The 25,517-nt window shown below is 38.1% G+C and overlaps 1 protein-coding gene across 3 annotated transcripts in view; it reads left to right on the plus strand.

Moving 5' to 3' along the window:
* The first annotated feature begins 948 nt into the window (after positions 1 to 948).
* Positions 949 to 25,517, plus strand: part of LOC129189112 (cadherin-24-like) — a 35,511-nt gene continuing 10,942 nt past the window's right edge. The window contains exons 1-6 of one of the 3 annotated variants that reach the window (XM_054790465.1): positions 949 to 1,143; positions 1,233 to 1,437; positions 14,669 to 15,090; positions 18,987 to 19,281; positions 19,412 to 19,531; positions 19,689 to 19,856. In XM_054790465.1, the coding sequence (XP_054646440.1) occupies positions 14,770 to 15,090; positions 18,987 to 19,281; positions 19,412 to 19,531; positions 19,689 to 19,856 (904 nt within the window). In that variant the 5' untranslated portion in view covers positions 949 to 1,143; positions 1,233 to 1,437; positions 14,669 to 14,769. Of the gene's footprint in view, positions 1,438 to 14,668; positions 15,091 to 18,986; positions 19,282 to 19,411; positions 19,532 to 19,688; positions 19,857 to 25,517 lie in introns of all 3 variants that reach the window. The other 2 variants (XM_054790466.1, XM_054790464.1) reach the window with 2 other exon arrangements.

Here is a 25,517-nt window from a genome sequence, read left to right on the forward strand (position 1 = left end):
TAACTGTTTTTTCTTCAAAATTAGAAAGCAGTACTTTTCTATGTACTAGATGGTGCTTCTTTTTTTTTTTTTACTCACAGTGGATCTCCGCATATTTCCAATTCAGTATTCACGACCTCGCAATTGTGCAAAGTTTTTGTTTGAAAAATGATTTTGACATTTTTCAAAAATGTTGTGTTTATAAAAATTTGCAAAAGTAGCACATTTCTATGTACTGAAAGATGCAGATTTTTTTATTCATTTCAAAAATGTCTTTTCTTCCAAAATTTGCAAAAAGTAGGGTGTTTCTAAGTACTCAAAGTTGCTGATTTTTAAATTCACAGTGGGGTGCCTGCGTATTTGCCATTCAGCTTTTGCGACCCTGCTATTTCCCGGATTTTTTGTCCAAAATCTATTTTTACATTTTTAACTGTTTTGTTTCTCCAAAATTAGCAAAAATAGGGTGTTTCCATGTACTACTAAGTCATAAAGATATTTTGGTTTTACTCACAGTGGATTCCCGCCTATTTGCGATTCAGCATTCACCACTCCGCAAATCTGTGGATTTTTTTTGCTTGAAAAAAAGAACTGACAATGACATTTTGAAAATGTCTTTTTATTTTTAAATGTGCAAAAATAGTGCTTCTCTGTGTACTCAAAGGTGATGATTTTTTTTAATTCACAGTGGGATCCCTGCATATTTGCCAGTCATCATTTGCGACATGCAAATGTTTTGTAAATTTTTTTATTTTGTTCAAGTCACATGACGACATCTTCAATCATTTAGCTGTAGGTCAAAGTCTGCTGGCTGCTTGGAAGATGCTGCGTGTGTGCGTGTGTGCGTGTGTGTGCGTGTGTGTGCGTGTGTGCGTGTGTGTGTGTGTGTGTGTGTGCGCGCGCGCGTGCGGTTTTAAGAGAGAGCCCCTAAATGCTTGGCAAAGTGTCCCCTCATCCAAAATAGCAAAGCTTTTAGAGAGTCGTCGGCGTGGTCCTCCATGCAGAGAGATGAAGACTAATGGAGGGAAAAGAGAGCGAGAGAGCGAGGAGGGGGCTGGACCTCACTGAGCTCGCATCACCCTCAGCATCCTTTCACACACGTTGGATCACTTGAGCTCCATTTGACAGAACGCGCGGCCGGACCAGCACACACTGCCCGGTACGTCTGTAAGTGTGTCTTCTTTTTCTGCTCTGGCGTCTGTTTTTGCGTCTTTGGACTCATCCTCCCACTGACTCTGCTGGATGCTGCTGAGCAGTTTTGCAGCACTTTGGCAAAAGGAGCTGCGTGCACGGAGCAGATGCTGCGCGCCGGGGGTGATCATCATCCCCCCCCGCATCACCGTGTCCGTACCTGCATCAGCATCACCAATCACCATCTTGGCGCCATCAGCAGCGTTTTGGGGAGGTTCCGCTGGTTAGAACGCTCAGGCCGAGTGTGTAAATCACATCAGGATGCATCAAGTAGGTCACTTTTTATTCTCATATTCTTCTTATGATACATGCATCCTCTCTAACGAGACAAGGTCACGCTCCGGGCTCTTTAGTGCATCCCTACCACTAACTTGGGAAGCACTAACAAGCAGGCCAGATGTGTGTGTGTGTGTGTGTGTGCACGTGTGTGACCACAAGAGAGGATGCGTGTGCATTGAAGGATACGTTGCTCTGCATTTAACAAGCTAATGTGCATGTTCCGTGCAATTGTAGTCTTAGTTCATGCAAGAATGGTGCACACCTTGACCTGCACACGGAAAGCCAAATAGTCTGTTCCTGGGTCAACCTGTCACCAGAAAACACTGTACTGTACAGAGTTGTTCGTCAGTCTGCGTGCGTTCCATGAACAACCAACCACACGCACACGCACTCACGCACAATCATGAAGACGATTCAATGAATTCCTCAGCTGCAATCTGAATATATCGATATTTTTAGCCACTATTTCATCATAATTGCAATTCTTCTTCTTATTATTATTATTACTAACAACAACAACAACCATAATAATATCAATTCATTTTGTAAGAAGTATATCATTAAAAAAATGTATGTCATAAATAACAATAAATATAGAATGAATAAATATAATTATTATTCATTTTAGTAATAATCTGTCTATAATGTCCCAAGTGTAAAACATGGAACATGTTTTTAGCAATAACTTTAAAATAATGTATCATTAATCATTAATAAATAAATTTTATAAAATTAGATAATGAAAAAAAGTAGAAATAAATCAATAGAAATTTAAAAATGAATAAATAGCTATAATTATTAATAATTGCAACAATTTTAGCAATACTTTTCTATATTTTCCATAGTGTCCCAACTCGAGATTAGATCATAAAAAATAAGTAATAAAGAAATAAGTAAACTGCCATTGGCTGGCGACCAGTCCAGGGTGTTGCCCGCCTCTCGCCCGAAGTCAGCTGGGATAGGCTCCAGCATGCCCCCACGACCCTCGTGCGGACAAGCGGCATAGCAAGTGGATGGATGGATGGAAATAAATACAAAATAATAAATAACTGTATGTATTATTAATTTTAACATTTTTTTTTGTAATCTGTCTATGGTGTCCCAGCTCGAGATTGTGTTATAAAAAAATGAGTATAAATAAATACCAAATAATAAATATCTACAATTATTATTAATTAGCAATAATCTGTCGACAGTGTTCCAAGTCAAGATTAGATAAGCAAAAATAAATAATAAAGAAATTAATATCAATAAATAACTACAATTATTATTCATTTTAACAATTTTAGCAATGATCTGTCTATAGTGTCTTAAGTCTAAAACAGCATGATAGGACATTTTTTGCAATAATCTTATAATAATTGTAATTATCATTGATATAAACCACTTTATACCAATTAGAAAATTTAAAAAATAACATAAATAAATATACATTGTTAGCAATAATCTGTTTGTCGTGTCCCAACTCTAGAGTTGATAATAAAAAATAACTAATAAAGAAATAAGTATACATAAATACTAAATTATAAATAACTACTATTATTATTCATTTTAGCAATAATCTTCCTATTGCGTCCCAACTGAAGAATGGATCATAAAAGCCAGAGGTTGTATTTCAACAAAGTGGTCTAGACGGGAGATGATATCATGTGAAGGATTTTAGGCTGCTTTCTAAGATGTGAGCAGGGAATGGCAACAAACTCTGAGCATCAAAATCTGACAACTTGCCACTAAACTGGAAACGTTAAAAACTCATCATAGTTGGTGCGTATGATAAACATGACACCTTGAAGCTACGCATGCTGTAGGTCACTTCCTGAATTTCTCTCGGCGGCACCCGGTGGTGACAGGAAATGGGATGCCTACGCCCTCCGATGAGGGCCCGTTCAATGCTGCTTGCAGCTTTAATACAACATTGGTTGTGCTACGACTGTGTTACTGCCGTATACTTTTTCAAATTTCTGAAAAAACATTTTTTTTAAATGCAAATTTGACCGTTGAATCATGAATACGTGGGGATTGACTGTAAATTTTAATTAAAATCAGTGTCTACAATCAGCACATGTAAAAGAGTCATTTTTGCAATTTTATGGGAAAAAATACAAACTAAAAAAAAAGGTTTGTTTTTGACCAAAAATTTGAGAAATTTGCGGTGTTCCACTGTAAATAAAAGAAAAATCTGTATCTTCAATCAGTACATAGGAATAGGGGTTTTTTTTGCAATTTTTTGAGAATAAAATAAAAACCAAAAAAAAAATGTTTGTTTTTGACCAAATATTTACAGAATTTGCAGGGCCATGAATGCTGAATCACAAGCATGCAGGGATCCGCTGTAAATCTTTAGCATCATCAAATCAGCATCTTCAATCACTACATAGAAAAGGGGTATTTTTTTTTCAATTTTCTGAGGAAAAAATAAAAACTAAAAAGACTAAAAAAAAAACGCTGAATCACAAATATGCGGGAAGTCACTGTACATTGAAAAAATCTGTATTTGAAATGTGAATTTCTCTTGGAGATTTATAAATCTATCTATCTATGAAAAAAAAACTTAAAAAAAACAACAAATTTTGTTTTTTTACCTAAAATTTGTCAAATTTGTGGGGTCGTGGAGGTTGAATCACAATCACGCACGGATCCACTGTAAATAAAAATAAGAAATCTGCATTGTCAATCAGTACAAAAGAAAGGGTCGTTTTTATTTTATTAAATAAAAAGTAAAAAGACAACAAAAAATGATTTTTGACCGAAAATTAGCAAAATTTTCAGGGTCGTGAGCATTAAATCACAAATATGCGGGAATTCATTGTAAAGTTTTTTAAAAATCTGCATTTTCAATCAGTACATAAAAAAGGGTTATTTTTTCAGTTTACTGAGAACAAAATAAAAATTGAAAAATGTTTGTTTGTGACCAAAAATGTTCAAAACTTGTGGGGTTGTGAACGTTGAATCAGAAATCCACTGTAAATTTTAAAAAATCTGCATCTTCAAACAATACACAAGAAAGGTTTTTTTTTTCAATATTCTGAGGAAAAAACTAAAACAAACAAAAAAAATGTTTGTTTTTGCAAATTGTAATTTGCAAAATTTGTTGGGTCACAAATGTGGAGTCCTAAATTTGCGAGGATCCACTGTCAATTACAAAAAAATCTTCATCTTCAATCAGTACGCAGAAAAGGGTGGGTTATTTTTGCAATTATTTTAGAAAAAGATCAAAGAAAAATAAATGTAAATGTTTTTATTTTACCAAAAAATTGCAACATGTGCGGGATCGCGAACGTTGATTCACGACTACGCGGGGATTCGCTGCAAAAAAAAAATCTCAATCTTCAATCAGTACATCAGAAAGGGTTCATTCTGCAATTTTCAAAGACAGACGAGTTTTGTCTTTCCACTTTCTCATGCACTCTAAATGATTATTGACTTTCAAATGTGACGACGTTGAGTTTCAGGTGACCGTGCAACCTTTGACATGCCACACTTTTAGTGCGGGGACTTCATGAGGACATGCTAGCTGGTCCATATACAGTAAAGTGCGTGTGCTTGTGCGTGTGCGTGCCTGTGTGAGTGTGTGAGTGTGTGAGTGTGTGAGAGAGAGGATGGATGAGAGCTCTGTAAGCATTAAGGCGAGCAGAGATGTGCTGAAATGGGACAGAATGTGTCTCCGCTTTGGTCATTTCATCCTGGCCAGCTTGTACCCTCTCATGTACCTTAACCATTAACCTCCCCCCCCACCCCCCCTTTTCCCTCTCATCCATCCATCCTCCCTTTCTCAGCACCTCCATCTACTATTTCCAGGCTCTATTTTTATTAATAAAACTGCGGTTATTGCAGCGAGAGTGCGAGCGCAACAGCGCTTTGCCATTTGGGGCTCAGTCGCCACTCATCGGCCCTCACGCTTGCATCCTCGCCCATTTTTTCCTCCTCCCTTTACGCATCCGACGCACACTCCTCTTAGGCGGCACTGGAACTGCAACTGGGTGGCAAGCATTTGTTTTTGGAGGGAAAAAAAACATGTAAGCTTTGCCAGACCACAATAGCTGCCTGAGACAAAAGGTGCTTTTTGTGGATTTTTTAAAAGGAGGCAAGCAAACAGACTGCGTCTGCTTGACATTGCTTGGAGTGACGTGCTACGTATCCAAAACATCAGCGTACTGATCCAAAATTGATGGAATTGGTCCTGCAAGGAAGCATATTTGCGAGCTGCTGTACCGAAGGTTTTCATGCATCACAAAAACAGCGGCATTCAAAGTAAATGACATATCTAGTTTGGAAAACATCACAAAAGTCTCACCTACAACATTTTACCAGTTCGTATTTGAGCAATAACAGGAATCGCTGTAAGGTAGGCGTGTAACCAAATCAAAACATGGTTTGAAATGCATTATTTTATTTAATGCTTTTAAAATACATGAAAAAAAATCTAATACCATCATTTTTGTGTTACTATTATAAACTAACTTGGGTCACCACTAATTTAAGAGGCAAAGGAAAACAAAGAAAACATTATAATAAGTTTATAATAAGTATGAAATATTTAAAAAACTGAAAAGCATAATTTTATTTAATATTTTAAAATTCTAATCATTTCAACTTTCTTTTCTTTTGCCATTATGGCTTTATTCTAATAACATTTGGATTTTATTCTTGTATTGCGTATTCCGCAACCTACTTTATCAAAAAAATACAACATAATATTAGTTTTCTCATAATATTAGGATTTGTTTTTAATCACTTATTTTGTCTTAAATATTTAAACTCTATGCTACTAAAATGACTTATTTTTTCACATATTATTACGTTATTCTTGTAAAATTCAAACTTTTTTCTCTTAGTAATTGAAATTTATTTGGTAAAATTACTGAATTGGTTGGTGTTCTAAATACAAATACATGGGGGCCGCACGGTGGCCGAGTGGTTAGCATGTTGGCACACAGTCAGGAGATCGGGAAGACCTGGGTTCGAAATTCGAATCTCCGTTGGGCATCTCTGTGTGGAGTTTGCATGTTCTCCCCGTGCGTGTGTGGGTTCTCTCCGGGTACTCCGGTTTCCTCCCACATTCCAAAAACATGCAGGTGAGGTTAATTGGCGACTCTAAATTGTCCATAGGTATGAATGTGAGTGTGAATGATTGTTTGTCTATATGTGCCCTGTGATTGGCTGGTGATTGTTTTTTGTGATGGGCTCTGAAAGCACGCAGATCACCTGGGTTTTTTTTTTACGGAAATAGGCTGATATCAGCTGGCATCCCTGCTTGTAACATCACTTTTTTTGCCTCCTAGTTTTCCAAAAATGACAGCTGTGTAATGTTAGGTTTCTCATAACGGTAACGACTGTTTTCTCTTTATTTTGACTTTATTCTCGTAAAATTACAGTTGCATTTTTGGAAATAAAAATACAAATCTGCGTCTTCAATCAGTACATAGAAAAGGGTTGATTTTGCAAATTTCTGAGAAAAAAAATAAAAACTAAAACGAAAAACATTTTTTTCACCAAAAATTTGCAACATTTGCAGGGTCGCAAACATTGATTCTCGAATACGCGGGGATGCACTGTAAATTTAAAAAAATCTGCATCTTCAGTCAGTACATAGAAAAGGGTTATTTGGGCAATTTTCTGAGGAAAAAAAACAAAATAAATGTTTTGGACCAAAAATTTGTAACATTTGTAAAATTTGTAACATTTGTAAAATTTGTAAAATTTGTAAATGGAATCATGAATACGCGGGGATCAACTGTACATTAAAATCTGCATATTCAATCTGTGCATTGAAAATGGTTATTCTTGAAATTTACTTAGCAAAAAAATAAAAACTGAAAAACCTGAAATAACTAAAAAACTTTTGTTTTTTACCAAAAATTTGCAAAAAAAAATCACAAATCAAAAATCACAAATTCGCGGGGTTACACTGTCATTCAAAAAAATCTGCATCTGCAAATAACAAGGGTTATCTTTGCAATTTACTAACGAAAAAAATAAAAACTAAAAAAAAACTAAGACATTTTTTTTTTCTCCAAAAATTTGCTAAATTTTTCAGGGTGAATAAAACTAAAATCAGCATCTTCACTGAGTATATAGAAGAGTTATTAGGGCTGCAAACGTTGAATCACGAATGCATAGGGATATAAAAAAAAATACAAATAAAAATCTGCATCTTCAATCATAGAAAAGGTTTATTTTTGCAATTTTCTGAGAAAAAAAACTAAAAAAACAACAAAAAATGTTTTTTTTATAGTAATTAAATTTCAATAATTTGCAACATTTGTGGGGTCGCAAACATTGAATCACAGAACAATGTCAAAGGCTCGAGGGAGAGGAAGCGCAACAAGCGATGGCTCTAGCAGTTCTGGTCAAAGTACTCCAGATTCAGCCAGATTGGATTAAGACAACGTTTACAGACATAGGTCAAAAAACTATTTTCATATGTGGAGACTTCAATATTGACCTTTTGAACTCACACAAGTGCAAGGAAATAGACGACTTCACAGATACAATGTATAGTTTGAGTTGATATGCTGAAATCATTAGACCAAGTAGAATAACAGACCACTGTGCCACCCTCATCCATAATATATTCACCAATGACTTGGATAACAACACCATCAGTGGCCTGCTAATTAGTGACATCAGTGATCATCTTCCAGTGTTCACAATTTACAATGAACATTATAAGAAAAGACAGGTGGAGGCAAAAAAGACTTTTCAAAGATTGCGTACAGAGAACAGCATCCGGGCCTTCAGGAAAGATCTAGAAGAACAAATTTGGGAGAGTGTCTGCAGTGCAACAGATGTGGATGAAGCATATGACAGCTTCCTTGGTACTTATATGGAGCTCTACGATAAGAACTGTCCCTGGCAAGAAAAGCCCAAGAAGCAAAAGAAAAACCAGCAGCCATGGATGACAAAAGGACTAAAAAACGCCCGTAAGAAGAAGAACACATTATACAGGACATTCATCATTCAACAGACTAAAGAAGCAGAACAAAAGTATAAGACTTACAAAAATAAGCTGACAACCATCTTGAGAGTGTGTAAGAGGGAATATTATAGTCATGTACTAAATAAGAACAAAAATAACATGAGAGCAACTTGGGGCATCTTAAATAGTATTATAAAGAACAACATTAAGAAAGCAGACTCCCCCCACTATTTCATGGTTGGAAACACTAACAGGAATGACATGAATGCGGTAGTTGAAATGTTTAATGATTATTTTATAAATATTGGACCAAAACTGGAAGAAGAAATTCCAAAACAAGACACAATTGATGAAGGGAATGATATCATTGATAGGAATCTTAATTCTATGTTTCTCACTGCTGTAACCAAAAAGGAGATCACTGACATTGTTAACCATTTTAAGGCAAAAACATCAACTGATTGTCATGGAATCGAAATGGAAACAGTTAAAAGGGTCATCAATGAGATCGCAGACCCGTTAACATATATTAGTAACTTGTCATTTCAGACTGGAATATTTCCAAGCAAAATGAAAACAGCCAAGGTGGTTCCAATTTTCAAAAAAGGAGACAAACACCAATTTACAAATTATCGGCCAGTTTCCTTGTTACCACAATTCTCTAAAATTGTGGAGAAGTTGTTTAATAATAGGTGGACAAATTTATTAATAAGAATGAATTGTTTGCTAGCAGTCAATATGGTTACAGAGCCAACATTTCAAATTCTATGGCACTGATGGAAATCACGGAGGAAATCACTACTGCCATAGACAACAGAAGATGCGCAGCTGCAGTATTCATGGATCTGACAAAAGCTTTCGATACAATTAATCACACTATCTTAATTTCATAATTAGAAAGGTACGGAATTAGAGGTTTAGTCTTGAATTGGGTTAAAAGCTACCTAGCAAAGAGGAAACAATTTGTAAAGCTAGGAGAATACACATCTGGGAGTTTATACACCACGTGTGGAGTACCCCAGGGGTCCATACTGGGACCAAAACTGTTTAACTTGTACATTAACGGCATTTGTAAAGTAACAAATGACTTAAAATTGGTCTTATTCGTGGATGATACCACCGCTTTCTGTTCTGGTGAAAGCACACAAGAACTCATTAAAAAGGTCAAGGATGAAATGGTCATATTAAAGTCATGGTTTGACAGGAACAGATTATCTCTGAATTTAAGTAAAACTAAAATAATGCTATTTGGAAATAGTAGAAAGGACACGTACGACCAAATACAAATTAATGGAGTGGATAATGAAAAAGTGGAAGAATATAAATTCCTTGGGGTTATAATAGATGAAAAAATGAGTTGGAAATCTCATATTAAATATATACAGCAAAAGGTGGCGAGAAATATCTCTATATTGAATAAAGCAAAATATGTTCTTGATCAAAAATCACTCCACACTCTGTACTGTTCCTTAGTATTACCATATTTAATGTATTGTGTGGAGATATGGGGAAATAATTACAAAAGCAATCTTCACTCACTCACTGTACTGCAAAAAAGATCTGTGAGGATAATTCATAATGCCAAGTATAGAGAACATACAAACCCTTTATTTTTAAAATCACAGATATTAAAATTCGCAGATTTAGTACACTTTCAAACCGCTAGAATAATGTATAAAGTTAATAATAACTCGTTACCCAAAAATCTAATCAAGTATTTCTCAATCAGAGAGGAGAAATATGATCTTAGAGGAAAATTAAACCTAAAACATTTATATGCGAGAACAACGCTGAAAACCCAAAGCATTTCCGTGTGTGGAATTAAATTATGGAACGGATTGAGTAAGGAACTCAAACAATGTACAGAGATGAGCAAATTCAAAAAACAATACAAGCAGTTGATGTTTGCTAAATACAAGGCAGAAGAGTCTTCATCATCACAATGATGTTCTGTCAGGTTTGTTATTTTTTTTGTTTTTTTTGTTTATAAAAAAAAAGAAAAAAAAATGTTTTTTCAAAAATATTTTGTTCTTTATTCATATTTATTTTAAGCATTTATTTATTTATTTATTTATCTATTATTATTATTATTATTATTATTATTATTATTATTATTGTTATTATTAATAATGTATATATATATATATATAATTTTTTTTTCTTGGGGACAGGTGTCTTACTGTTATCTATTATGTGTTATCCTGACTATCACAGAAAACATGACATGGAATCCAGGAAGTGAACTACATGTACTGTACTAGATGTAGAATGGATGGGGGGTAGGATTAAATAAGCTTTGCTTCTTCCTACTCCTTTTGGACATGTGGAACTATGAAAGAATGATTCATGAGATGTATTCCATTGGAACCTTCATGTTCAAATAAACTAAACCAAACCAAACAAATACGCGGGGATCCTCTGTATATTAAAAAAAAAAATCTGCATCTTCAATCAGTACATTGAAAAGAGTTATTTCTGCAATTTACCAAGAAAAAATAAAAACAAAATTTGTGAAATTTGCAGGGTCACAAAGGTTGAATTCCGAATATGCAGGCATCCGCTGTAAAACAAATGAATCAATCGGCACACAGGAAGTAGTTTTTGGCAATTTCCTGAAAAAAAATAAAAGAAACAATTTCATGGTGTCATGTTTGTTTGGTGGGTCGGATTGAGGTTGTGGATGTTTGGAAGTTGTTTTTTGCCCCCCCACCTCCCGCGTCCGCCTCACCTGAATCCACCCTTCCTTTCCTGCCCTGAATCCCAATTTGCTGACATCTGTTATCTTCTCTTTGCATGCACTTGCACACACGCGGGCATTATCCACACACACGTGCACACACACACACACACACACACATGCACGGTACACAGGTTGCGGTGCGTGTGCGTGTGGTCTCTCCGCAGCGGATTGAAATTGCTCTTCACACATGATCAATGCGGCGGCTAAACGCCGTAAATAACACGCCAGTGCTTTTTGGAGTTCAGCGTGCTTTGATCCATTTATATGCAAATGAGCATCAACTAACAACGTCCCCACGCTTGCCGTGAACACCACCAAGTACAACAAGCAGAAACATTGTCACATCCCATCCAAACGGATCAGCTCTTATAGAAAAAGGATGCGCTCGCGTTGACCTACTTTGTAAAGAAAAAAGTAGACTCAGCAAACGCTGGATTAAAGCAACGCTATGGAAGAATCGGAATGAACGGCTTTGTCATTGGCAAACACTGTAGTTTCTCCTCTGTTGCCATGGTGATCGACTGCTGTAGATTGGGACTTTGATAGGTGGGCGCACGTGACTGATCAATGATGATAGATTTTCAATTTAAATCATATTCAAAAATATTCAGCAAGTTCTCATATAATCAATTAACAAGTATTTTCAGACATAATCAATAAATCATCATAAAAATATTGTTTAGTCATTTTTTAGCATTTAAAGCACTTCAGCTATGATATTTTTTACATTTATTGCGTAATGTATTTATTTTCTTGTTATTACTACTATATAATTCTAACCATAATAATTTATTCATATATATATGTGATCATAAACATCATAACATGTATTATTTAAGCATGTTTATAGAGCTTATAATTTTTCTTTTTTACATTTTTGTATTGATTTATTTTTATCATTATTCTTATTCCGCCGCTTTTTGACGGCCAACCCCTCCTTAAATTTTCAACTGATTCACACCACTCAGGCATCAAATCGTCCAGCTCGTTCGGGAATAGAGTGCAACCATTTCAGTTTGGTTTTTTTTAATTCCCAGATTTTCCAAAAATCCAAAAATTCCACAGACGTTTTCCCATTGAAGGTCAATGGGCCACTTTTCAAACTTCCACCATGCGGACCTCCTCCAAGACTGAATGTTCAAATCATTGGAGATTTTTTTTTCTGCAAAAATGTTTGGTCCACGCCGTACGGTGTGGGACTTTTTTTTGAAGATTCCCTCAGGTGCCCCTCCTAAGCTGTCTCTTGCTCCTTGGCTGCATGAGGGGTCGATCGCGAACGAATCGACTCGGAGAGTTGGAGCTTTGAACCTACAAGAATAAAACAAATAAACTACAAGAGCCGAATTGCGTCGTTGGGAGCCGATTGGGAGCCAAATAGTTTTTCCTTGTGTTTTTTACTGTCAATCGCGAAGACTCCACCATTTGGTGATTCGGGTTATCGTTGAGGGTGCTTTCATGCCTGCTCGCGTCGCTGCATGGGAGCGTCTCTGAAAATACCCTCAGGTGCCCCTAAGCTGCTTTTTTACTGTTAAAGGCGAGAACCTCCACCATTTAGTAAATTTAGTGATTTAGTCAATTTTAGTAAAATTATGCATAAAGCAAACAATAACCTGCTACTCAAAAATGTCACACAATACGTTTCTACAAGAGAGGGTAAATATGATCTCAGGTAAAAATTAAACCTAAAACAACAACGCTAAAAACACACCTTTCAGTACATCACCAGGCCTGTCACGGTAACAAATTTTGCTGGTCAATAATTGTGCTGCAAATTATCGGCGATAATCGATTTTATCGAAAAACATTTTTTCGACCATTTTTTCAATAATTGTCATGAGCGGTGTACTTCACGTTTGAACCACTAGATGGTACTCAAGTATAGTGTATGCTGTGTGTGTACCACACAATTTTTCCCATTAAAAATGAAGTCCAAGTACCATATTTCTCACATTTCTCTACCAATTCGGACCCCCTCCAAGACAGAATGTTTAAATCATTGGAGAATTATTTTGTCTGCAAAAATGTTTGGTCTATGCCTTCCGGTGTGGGACTTTTTTTTTGAAGATTCCCTCAGAGGCCCCTAAGCTGCACTAGTGATGGGTCGATGGCGAACGAATCGGCTTTGCCACTCCTAAGCTGTAGTGATGGGTCGATCTCGTACTAATCTGCTCCACGGGCCTGCTCTTTGAATCTTACTCCACCGTTTTTTGTCCGCTAACTCCTCCTTCATTTTTTCAATCGACTCACACCATTCAAGCATCAAATAGTTCTGCATAGTTAAGTGTATCTATTTTTCACATTTAAAAATTTCAAATTTTTCCAGAAAACGAATTAACTTAAGGATATTCCTTTGATATTAATTACTCACGTACTTCAACATTTTTCAACCAATTCTAACAATTCTAAAATCAAATCAGCGCAGTCCAGACATTGAGGCTACCTATAACATTGAACATACTGTACATCATACATGTTGTCTTCCATGATGTCATAGTCTTGACTACTCTTGTAAATCACATATAATTTGTATTTTTGTTTCCCTTTTATTATTCCTTTTTTTTTTGCCTATTTAATTTTTTTCCAACCACCTCAACACGCAATGTCTTCAGACATTGCTATCATCTAGTCTCTTTTTAAAATGAACATTTCAATTGTTTTCATGTATTTTTTGTATTAAATGACAAAAAAAAATTGTGTTACTATTGTAATGAAATCAAAACTTTCAAATGTAATCAGTCTACTTTTTTCTAGTTTTCATAAAATAATTTTATTGTAAGCATTTTTTTTAGCACCTGTCCCTTTTAAAATTATTCAATTTTGTTTATATTTGTAAGAAAAAAAAGTTAGGCTAATTTAACAATTGTCACAAATATCAAATAATGAATGCCTTTCAAAAATTTGATGTATTTTGTTCTTATTTTTATTAAAAGTAATTAATTTAGTTTAAGCGTGTTTTTTGGAGGGGGAGTTCAGTTTAGTTTATAATTGTAACAAAAAAGATTATGATCATTTAAATTAGTTATTGTATTTTAAAATACGACATCAAATAGTGTTTTTAAAGTTTTTTTTATTTTGCTCTTTTTATTATATTAAAAAACATAAAAAATTATATATAATTATGTAATAAATCATTTATTAATATAATTTATTGATAATAACAATAATAATATGAAATGGAGACTCTAAATTGTCCATAGGTATGAGTGTGAGCGTGAATGCTTGTTTGTCTATATGTGCCCTGCCATTGGCTGGCCACCAGTACAGGGTGTACCCCGCCTGTAGCCCGAAGTCAGCTGGGATAGGCTCCAGCATACCCCCGCGACCCTAATGAGGAGAAGCGGCATAGAAGATGGATGGATGGAAGCTGTTTTAACCCTCAATAGAAGACAAATGAAAAGAATAGTGTTTTTTTGTTTTTTTGTTTTTTTGCTTCCAGCGTTCTGAAGCCTAAATTGTGGCACGGACGCAGCAAACACAATGAGAGGTGTGGGGAGTGTTGGTCTTTAATAGCCAACAAGAAATTGAAGCAGATCTTTTAATGAGCTAATGATGTCGTCTCCCAGGTGATCCAGTCCACAAGGAGACAGAAGCTGTGAGGGAAAAGATGGACCGCCAGCATCGTCATCACCTGAAAGTTCTTCACTGAGACGGCTGCAGTTTAGCAATGACCAAGCACCTTCTTCTGCTTCTCCTCTTTCTGAAGCTGAATGTTGTTTTCCTGGCCGAGGACCACCTGAAAGAAGCGTGGCCTCGTTTCCCTGACCCGGAGAGCCGAGCTCCTGATGGCGATGTAGCTTTTAAAGAAGAAGGACAACCTCACGAGCCAACGTTCAGGTCCAGTGAGGAGTCGGCAAGCCTGCCTGAACTCTCAGAGTCGTCCAATGGGCCACGGAGGCCGCGTTCTCGCCCCAAGAGGAGCTGGCTGTGGAACCAGTTCTTTGTCATCGAGGAGTACCGAGGCCCTGAACCCGTGCTCATTGGACGGGTAAGTGGACCGGTGCACACGCCCCTTTTTCCGCTGCATGGTGCCCGATACCCGCTACTCTTTCTAGTCCCGGGTCCAAGTGGGCCGTGATGATACGGTGTGCAGAAACAACAAGCACGAATAATAAAACACATGCTACTAATGTTAGCTTATTTCGTTGTTGTACTCCACACTCTCCATTTGGCTGCTGCTGCGGCCCTTAGTCTCCTCTTGGATAAAACATGTAATATATAATTATTGTAATAATACTAATATTAATCATTTATTATCATCATTCTTATTATTGTTATTATATGTCATATAATAATAACAATAATAATTGTATTATTCGTATACTATTATTAAATTAATCCTAATTATCAAATAATAATGACATCAAACATTATAATAATGACAAAAAATAGTAGATAGTAGTAATAATAATAATATTAGTAGTAGTAGTAGCATTATTAATGACGTAATACATTATAGTAATGCCAATAACATCATAGACAACAATAATAATAATAATAATAATAATAGTTATTATTATTATTATATTATAAGCTAGGAAAGCAGCATTTATCACGTTATGGTATTGTTGACATCCTAATCATAATTGTTTAAAAATATACTGCTAATAATTTAATAATAATAATAATAATAATAACAAGTGACCATTTTGATGTCAACCAATGAAGAGCAAGCTGATGTGTTGAATGATGTAAATCATATATGGTAAATGTTGCAGTGAATCTGTCGATTCAATCAACTACAGAGTTTTCTATAGTCAACGGGTGCGTTGTCTACAAAAGCAAAAAAACGTCGGGGTCTCTGCTAAATCCAGCATTATTGCCATTAACAGCTGTGGCTGTAGGCAACCTTCTTGATGGTCTTTTTTGTTTTTCTCATGCCCACAAGATGGTAGCAACTGCATGTGAAGCATCGTGAGTGGTCAGCATCTGGCAGCTCAGCTGTATCTAGCTCTGCATACGCTATCAAATGTTGTGTCAGAGTGAAAGTGGCGCGCGTTCCGCTTGACGTAGTGTTAACAGTCAACTCATCGCCACTGTCAATGCCAACTCAGCACTCTTGCCTAGTTTGTTCTTGTGCTTGAGTCCATAAAAGTAAGCTTTTATTGCAGCGTGTTAAGCCCCGCCCTTTAGGTACCCTCCCATTGCCCCACGGGTACCCTAACAGAAGGTTTTTGTCCTCCTTTACGACAGAAAAAGTGCATGTAGAGCACAAAGTGTGGCGTAAAAGCCAAGTTTACTGCGTCACAGGCTGGAATCTTATTCTTCTTTCTACCTGAAGCCTTTCTGCGCCGAGGGGGCGCCACTTGTGGCAGGAACGTAGCCGCCGGCAGCTGCGCGGCGTGAAGCCCGTGAGGCGTAACGCTAACAGGGAACGGCGCCAACCGCTTTGCAGCTGACGCTCTACTTTGTAATGACGCCGTAGATTGCTTTCCTGGCAGTGCAGCGTACGCCTCATAAATGTTTCATCTCCCACGCCGCTTGTTATTGATACAGTCGAGGAGTGGCGTTAAAGCAATCAGGACGCGCAGGAATGCTGCTCGCTTGCGTGCATGCAATAAAGCCAGCCTGCCCGCTTTTGCTTTCCTTTGGCTTTTTGCCTGAAATAGACGCGGGCCGCTTAAAACTGCTAGTGCTGACACCTTGGAGTCGCCACCAGCTTCTGCCACCTGCTGATTGGTTGATAAATACATGGCCCCTCTCCTCGCCATACTCTTACTTTATACAAGTACTACACTGTATACTGTATTATTCATAGTAAGTAATAATAAGAGTAATATAGAATATATCACTATGATCATGATAAACATAAAATATAATAATAAACATAGAGTGGAACACTGTGGACCGGGACAATCTGAACAGGCAGACATGTCTATGAAAAGCTTGTGGATGTTGCGTGCGCTTTATCAGGTAAAAGTTGCCAGGCTGGCGCCGACGGGGCTGCTGGATTATTAGCAACCCGTGCAGAAGCAGCCTGAAGCCAAAAAGATGTGAAAGGTTTCCTGGTCAGAAAGCTCAGCGTGATGAAGGCTGACTAATCTCTTAGCTTTTCTGTTTCTGTGCGGACGTCTTTACCTGGCAACATCTGTTAAATACCTGACAGACAGGAGAAGATGGATGAAGAGACAGAAAGACCGGAAGACGTGTCGATGGATCCATGAATCACATGCAGGACATGACACATCCGCATTGACAACAAAACCCCCATGACACGTTAACGAGCTGCACGCATCGCCACGCGCTCACCTCCCGTTAGCACCTCACACACCTGCTGCCCTTCCTTTGTCACGGACCATCACGCTGGAACACAAATCAGCCTTCTCACGTGCGCTTTAGCAGCACAACAGAAGACCACACCATCCATCACACTATATCCACATGTTACCATGCTGTATCCATACCGTATCACAAGCCATCATGATTGTATGCATCACAGTATCCTTATTCCACGATATTGTATCGATACTGTACTACAGTATAAGAAATCATGATTTTATGCGTCACAGTATCCTTATCCACGATATTGTATCGATACTGTATTACAGTATAAGACATCATGACGTTATGCATCACAGTATTCTTATTCCACGCTAGTGTATCGATATTGTATCATAGACATCATGACGTTATGCATCAAAGTATCCATGTTCAACACTGGTGCATCAATACTGTACTATAAGACATCATGACACTGATACAGTATGTGTCACTGTATCTTTAGTCCACACTAGTGTATCGATACTGTATCATAAACAAGAGGTTATGCATCACTGTATCAATATTTGACACTGGTGTATCAATCAATCATGACGTTATGCATTGTAGTATCAACACTTAACGCAGGTGTATTGATACGGTATCTTAAGAGATTGTGGCATAAGGCATCACAGTATTGATATTCGATGCTAGTGAATCGATACTGTGTCATAAGACATCATGATATTATGCACCACAGTACACAGTAATATATCTGGCATCGGTCTATCGGTACTGTATCATAAGATATCATGATGTTACGCTCCACCGTATCCATATTCGACCCTAGCGTATTGATACTGTATTATAAGAGGTCATGATGGCGCAAATATCGATATTTGACGCTGGTGTATTGATATTGTATCCTAAGAGATCATGATGTTATGCATCACAGTACTGATATGTGACGCTGATGTATCAGTTGATCACGACATTATGTATCACAGTATCAACATTTGATTCTGGTACATAGACACTGTATCATATGCGATTGTGACGTTATGCATCTCAGTATCGTTATTTGACACTGGTGTATCAATCGATCATGACATTAAACATCACAGTATCGACACTTGACACTGCTGTATTGATACTGTATCATAAGAGATTAGTGACATGCATTACAGTATCCATATTTGACAGCGGAGTATCGATACTGTATCATAAAAGATTGGGACTTTATGCATCACAGTATCCATATTTGACACTCGTGTATCAATCAATCATGACATTATGCATCATAGTATCGACACTTGACACTGGTGTATTGATACTGTATCATAAGAGATTGTGACTTTATGCATCACAGTATCGGTATTTGACACTGGTGTATCGATCAATCATGACATTATGCATCACTGTATCGACACTTGACACTGGTGTATCGATACTGGATCATATTGGATTGTGACGTTATGCGCTTGATACTGTATGATGTTATGCATCACAGTATTGATACATCTCATTGATACAACACAATATCAATATATATTTCGATGTGATGTATCATTAGTCAGATACATACGCAATATGAATGCTGCGTATGGCACTGTCCAGTCACAAGAGTGGTTGCTTATTAGTCGTAAGGTTGTAACACAGTCTGAAGATGTCTTTTTTGTCCCCCAGCTGCACACGGACATGGACAGAGGGGACGGACACACCAAGTACACGCTGGAGGGCGAGGGGGTGGGCTCGGTGTTTGTCATCGACAGCAACACGGGCAACATCCATGTGACCAAGTCTCTGGACCGCGAGGAGAAGGACCAGTACCGTCTCATCGCCACGGCCACAGACCGCCTGACGGGCCGGGCGCTGGAACCCTCCTCTGAGTTCATCATCAGAGTGCAGGACATCAACGACAACCCGCCCGTCTTCCCCGGCGAGCCCTATGTCGCCACCGTGCCGGAGATGGCCCATATCGGTACCACACACAAACATATGGATGGAGCGAGATGATCCTCTTAATCCTTTCCATCAGCGTGTTTCATAGTGGGAGGGTGCGGCTGTGTCACTCTAACCTGACCTGTGACCCCACCTCCATGCATGCACAGGCACGTCCATCATCCAAGTGACAGCCAGAGATGCTGATGATCCTGCGTATGGAAACAGCGCCCAGCTGGTCTACGCCATCACTGAAGGACACGACTATTTCTCCGTGGACCCTCAGACAGGTCTGCTGGGTCACACGTCACTGACATGACAAACATATGCCCCTCCCCACCCAATATGATATCCCTCCGAGTCACGCTTTGCATTGTCCCAATTTGCGTCTTCTCTGACGTTCTTCCTGAGAGACGCGGCGTCACTTTCTGCTTACTCTTCCGCCAGGCGTCCTGAGGACCGCCATGCCCAACATGGACCGAGAGGCTCAGGAGGAATACTTGGTGGTCCTCCAGGCCAAAGACATGGGGGGCCACCTGGGGGGCTTGTCTGGGACCACCACCGTCACGGTGCGGTTGAGCGACGTCAATGACAACCCGCCTCACTTCAGACGCAGTAAGTCCGCGCCCACCCTTTTTTTTGTGCTCTGATTTTTTTTTAAATGATCTCGATGGAGACTTTTATTTGAGATTATTATTGTGTTTGAAAATGTTAAAAAAGTAATACATTGAAAACAAAATGACATAAGCGTACTGCAGCTGACTGTGTAATCCATCAAAATAATAATCAACGCAACTCTCGCAGTCAGTCAGCTAGGATTTGACGCTGGTGTATTGATAGAGATGATACGATATATTATTATATCCGTAGTTGACACAGGTCCAAGAACAAGGGAAAAGGAGCCGCATAGACCCCTGTTTATTGATGAGACTGAGGTGGAGAGGGTGAAAACCTTCAAGTTCCTTGGCACACACATCAGCGAGGACCTCACCTGGTCTCACAACACCCAACAAATTCTGAAGAAGTCCCAAAGGAGACTGTACTTCCTGAGAAGACTGAGGAAATTTGGCATGTCCACCACAATCCTGAGTTGCTTCTACAGATGCACTATCGAAAGTGTCCTTACCGCCTCCATCACTGTTTGGTACGGTAACTGTACAACACGTGATAGGAAGGCACTCCAGCGGGTGATCAAGACCTCACAGAACATTGTTGGGGCAGCCCTCCCCTCACTGCAAGACATTTATAAAACTAGAGTCCTACGAAGAACACACAACCTCATCAAGGACAGCACACATCCACAACACTCATTATTCACACTCCTACCGTCAGGCAGACGCTACAGGAGTTTGAAGTCCAGGACCACAAGACTGGCAAACAGCTTTTACCCACAGGCCATCAGGCTTCTCAACGAAGCACTCGCACACGCCGCACGCAACACACGCACACACTCATAGCACTTTATTTATTTATTTATTTGTATTATTTACTTGTATTAATGTCTCTTCTGTTGTTGTTGCTTAATTTATTGGTATATATGTTTATGTGTTTATGTTTCTTATGTTCTTATTCTTTCATTTGTTTTCTTTCTTTTCTTGGGAGAATGAACAGAATAAGATTTTCATTGCATGGTATAACTGCTGTTGTACTATGCACATGACAATAAAACTCTCTTGAATCTTGAATCTCTTGAATCTTGAGGTGTATTGATACTCTAGGAGTATACAGTATACATCTGAGGAGATGGTGATGTGATACATTGCAGTATCAATATTTGATGCTGGTGCATCGTTACCGTATTGTATCACAACGAGGCATGGGCCGGTATGAGATTCTGACAGTATGATAACCTTGGCCAAAAATATCACGGTTTCACGGTATTATAATTACAGCTCCAAAATGTGCTCTTTTGAAATATTTTCATTGAAAAAGGGAGAACATTTTTTTTCTGTTAAAGAGTCATTTTTAAACCATACATTACAACATGACGGAAGTGGAACAAATGTATTTCAAATAAGTAACAAAAAATAATAAATAAATAAAAATAATAATTATTATTATTTCTAAAAAAAATAATAAATAAAATGAAGTTGTTAATGCAGCCTGGGGTGGTTAATGTGGTGAATGTGCAGGTCACAACTTGTCCACAAGTGTTTTGGAATTGTTGGATTGTGTTTTTGCCGAGTTTTTATTTATTTGTTTGCGTCACCGGGTTTCACTTCCGTTTCCGGGTCATGTGATTGTTGACTTTGAAGAATATTTTGGCCGACAACGATGGCAACAGCGCGGTAGTACGGGTGGAATGACGACTCGTTTGCCGTCATCGAACGGACTAAGACCACTGATCTGTGTTATATATCTGGATAGCTCATTGGCGATGACTTGTGTAGCCACACGGCCGCCATATTGCTACTCGCAAGAAACACTTCTTTTGACAAGCTTTTGCATTCGTGGTGAACTTCTTTTATTAATTCGGATTGGACACAAATTTTGCCTTAAGATGCCTGCATGTGCAGCTGTTAACTGCACAAATCGCCAGTTCAAAGGCTGTGGACGAACATTTCACCTGTAAGTATGATTGAAATGTAGATTTATGATTGATCATTTAAGGGTTTTTCACTGTCGATCTCTCAGATATTTTCGATCGTGTAAAATTCCTCTGATTAAATGTATGTCCACAATTGATACGTTTATATAGCTCTATAATAGCTAAGAGGAAATTTACGTACTTTTTTCTTATATCATGATACTGTATATGTATTTCTTCAAGGGACGAAGGTTGCGTTACTTGAAGGAATGGGAGAATCTCAGTGCTACCAGGCATTGTATACAGTGCAGTTAGCAAGCCAGTTTGCATACAATTGACCCGGCATGGCCCTTCATTTGGATAAACAACCTTTTTTTTTTTTGCTGCTGAATGACTGACGTAAAAGGATTCATTCATATGATATATTCTGGAGAATAATATTACTGAACATGCATACCGGTATGTTTGAGATTGCAAACAACGTATTGTCTTACGCAAAGCATATGGTTTTGTTCCAGTGTTGTTGTTTTTTTCTGTGTGTGTGTGTGTGTGTGTGTGTGTTTGTGGTTATTACACATTATGGTTATCACATATTATTCGTGTGGTTTTTGTTCAAATATATTTCTATATCAGAAAAGAGGTTATTTCTATTTCATAACAGAAACAAAAAAAATCAGCAAAATGTTAAATGATTTTAAAACTTATCCAAAGTCACTCTCTTTTATGATTCATATTTTGTACAGATGAGAGCATAGTGAATTGTATGAAAGTAAGAATAAAAAGTAAAGGATCATGACCATGGATTTTAGTGAAAAAAAGGGATGGGATATGCAGTTAAAATTAAAATCTCTTTCTAGAGGAGTAAAACTATGCATTGCTATAGGGGAGTGCTGAGCCAGGGTGCAGAGTACAATTTTGTCCCAAAGGCAATGAGAATTGGAAGGGGAAAAAGTACATTTAATATTGCCAAAAGATAGAGAATAACGTATCAAATGGTTTTTAAGGGACGAAGGTTGCGTCACTTGAAGGAATGGGAGAATCTCCCCGCTTTTTAATGTAAAATCTAGATGTTCTGCGAGCCTCTTCATCTGCTTTGTACACTATGTACGCTGTGCCAATGTAGTCGAGATGTGAGTGGTAAGATGGCGTCTCTGTGGCTTCGGCCTGCACTGCTGCATGCGACGCATGAGCTATCCAGATATATAATACAGATCAGTGACTAAGACGTGAGTTGGAGATCCATACAGTATATGGTGTTGGAATTGTAGTGCTGTTGATGTGTTCAGGATAAAGGTAGAAAAGAGTGGCAGACTCTGTGTTACTGTGTGGGGACGCTTCTGCCATTATAAGAGAGGCGTGCTGGCTCTGGTGCGCATGCGTTAATTACACTAAAATATTTAACGAAATATTATTTAATGAAATAAATTAGTTACCACCATTAACCCGTAATTTTTTGCAGCCCAAATGTCTATAGATAATACAATATAACACAATATAGCTGGTTTATTTTTGTATGTTAATACTGTACGGTATCAGTATAGATATTTGATACAGGTGTACTGTGACATGATGATGCAATACCTCACAAAAGTGATATCTGATGCAGATGTACTGATAATGCATCGTAAGACACGACAATCTATCGGTATTTGAGGCTGGTGAAGCGATCCCGTGTTGCAAGACACCACAACACGATACATTATGCAAAGGCGGTATTTGGCGCGATTTGGACTGATACCCACTACACTAAGACACGACAATACGCGACATTGCGAGTGATATTTGACGCGGGTATACTGATACTGTATGGTATGTATGGTATGGGATGGTGATACGATATATCTCAGTATCTGTATTCGACACAGACAGATAGACTTTATTTATCTCCAAGAGAAATTCACATTTCCAGCAGCTCTGGATAAACATAATCACTTAAAAATAAAACAAACAGAGCAAAATTGGAGAGTTAAGAACAAGAGAAAATAAATGAATATGTGAATATGATTGCTTCAATTTCAATAATACATAATAAATAATAATAACACATACATAATAAGTTAATAAGTCCAGTCCTGTGCGTTTTCACCGCTCCCCCTCTGGAGGCAGCCTCCTCCCTTAGAGGCAGCAGGCTCTCAGACTAGAGCTGTCCTATCTAGTCTGACTGGTGTGTGTCCCACCTAGTCCTTGAGCATGAACTGACAAAGCCTGCTCAGATGAGAGGTGAAACGTCTTCTAAGACAACCTGAACAGTTCAGTTGCGATCGATTGAATGCCCTGAGCATACAATGATGGATGAATGAGAATATTCACAGGCAGCTGGAATATGTTTGGGCATACAGTACATTGATGGTGATGATGATGTTTGGTGGCGTGGTTGTTCTCAGCTTTATAACCGCGTTGGTGTTTGCTCGGTGGGCCTGAAACGGACGGCACCTTGTCATGGAAGAGTGAAATATCATGTCCATTTTCCATCCCCCTTCCTTTGCACTATTAATATTTCATTTTAAAGTTCAGTGCTTTGCGCTTCAATAGGCAGTAAAAATCAGTGCAGAAGGACCCGGCGAGACGTATGCGGCATTCGTCTATACATCATCCCCCTCGTGCACCCCCCCACGCCCATCATCAGACGACCTGCCCGCTGCCATTCGTCATCTCATTTAAAGCCGCCGCCTCGCTTGTCCTCCTGATGTACCGCTCCGCCATAGAGACGCCTTTTCACGTTATTTATTCACTCTTAACCTCCCCCAAGGTTATTCATTTCCCTTCCACGCTTAAAGTGTGTTCCTTGAATGTCGGGGCTGTTGTTTTTCCTTGCTTCCAATCATTAACCATCAGCATCGCTCTCATTAAACATGAAAGAGTCACGACGCCACGTTAGCAAGCGCGCTAAACGTTCATTAAAACACACGCCTCACCTGATCAGCACTGACGGCTTTGGAGGCCATCATCTCCGCTTCAATCCTGAAAAATGACTCACTGAAAGATACCTGATCCTGATGTATCGATACTGTATCATAAGGATATGCATCATGGTATCGATATTGGACCTTGGTGTATCGATACTACATCATAAATGGTCATGAGGATGTGCATCACAGTATCGATATTTGACACTGGTGTATCAATACTGTATCATAAGGATATGCATCACAATGTTGATATTTGACACTGGTCTATCAATACTGTATCACAAGTCATCATGAGGATATGCATCACAGTATCAGTATTGGAGCCTGGTGTATCGATACTGTATCATAAATGGTCATGAGGATATCCATCCCGTATGGATATTCTATACTGGTGTATCAATACTGTATCACAAGTGATCATGACAATCTGCATCACAGAATCGATAGTTGAACTTGGTGTATCGATATTGTATCATAAGATATCATGATGATATGCATCACAGTATCGATATTTGACCCTGGTGTATCAGTACTGTATCATGTATGAAAATGATGTTATGCATTGGAGTATCGGTATTTGACATTTGTGGACCATTATGATATCATGTAATAATACTGTATCATGTTATGCCTAACACTATCGATATTTGATCCAGGCGTAGTCATACTGTATCATAAAAAAGACACAATGGTATTCGCCACAGTATCGATATTTGATCCAGGTGTAGACATACTGTATCATACAAAATAATGATGTTATGCATTACCGTATCGACATTTGACGTTGGTATATCATTACTGTATCATAAGACATGATGACTTTATGCGTCACAGTATCGA

Source organism: Dunckerocampus dactyliophorus, chromosome 10, assembly GCF_027744805.1.
Source record: "Dunckerocampus dactyliophorus isolate RoL2022-P2 chromosome 10, RoL_Ddac_1.1, whole genome shotgun sequence".
NCBI lineage: Eukaryota > Metazoa > Chordata > Actinopteri > Syngnathiformes > Syngnathidae > Dunckerocampus > Dunckerocampus dactyliophorus.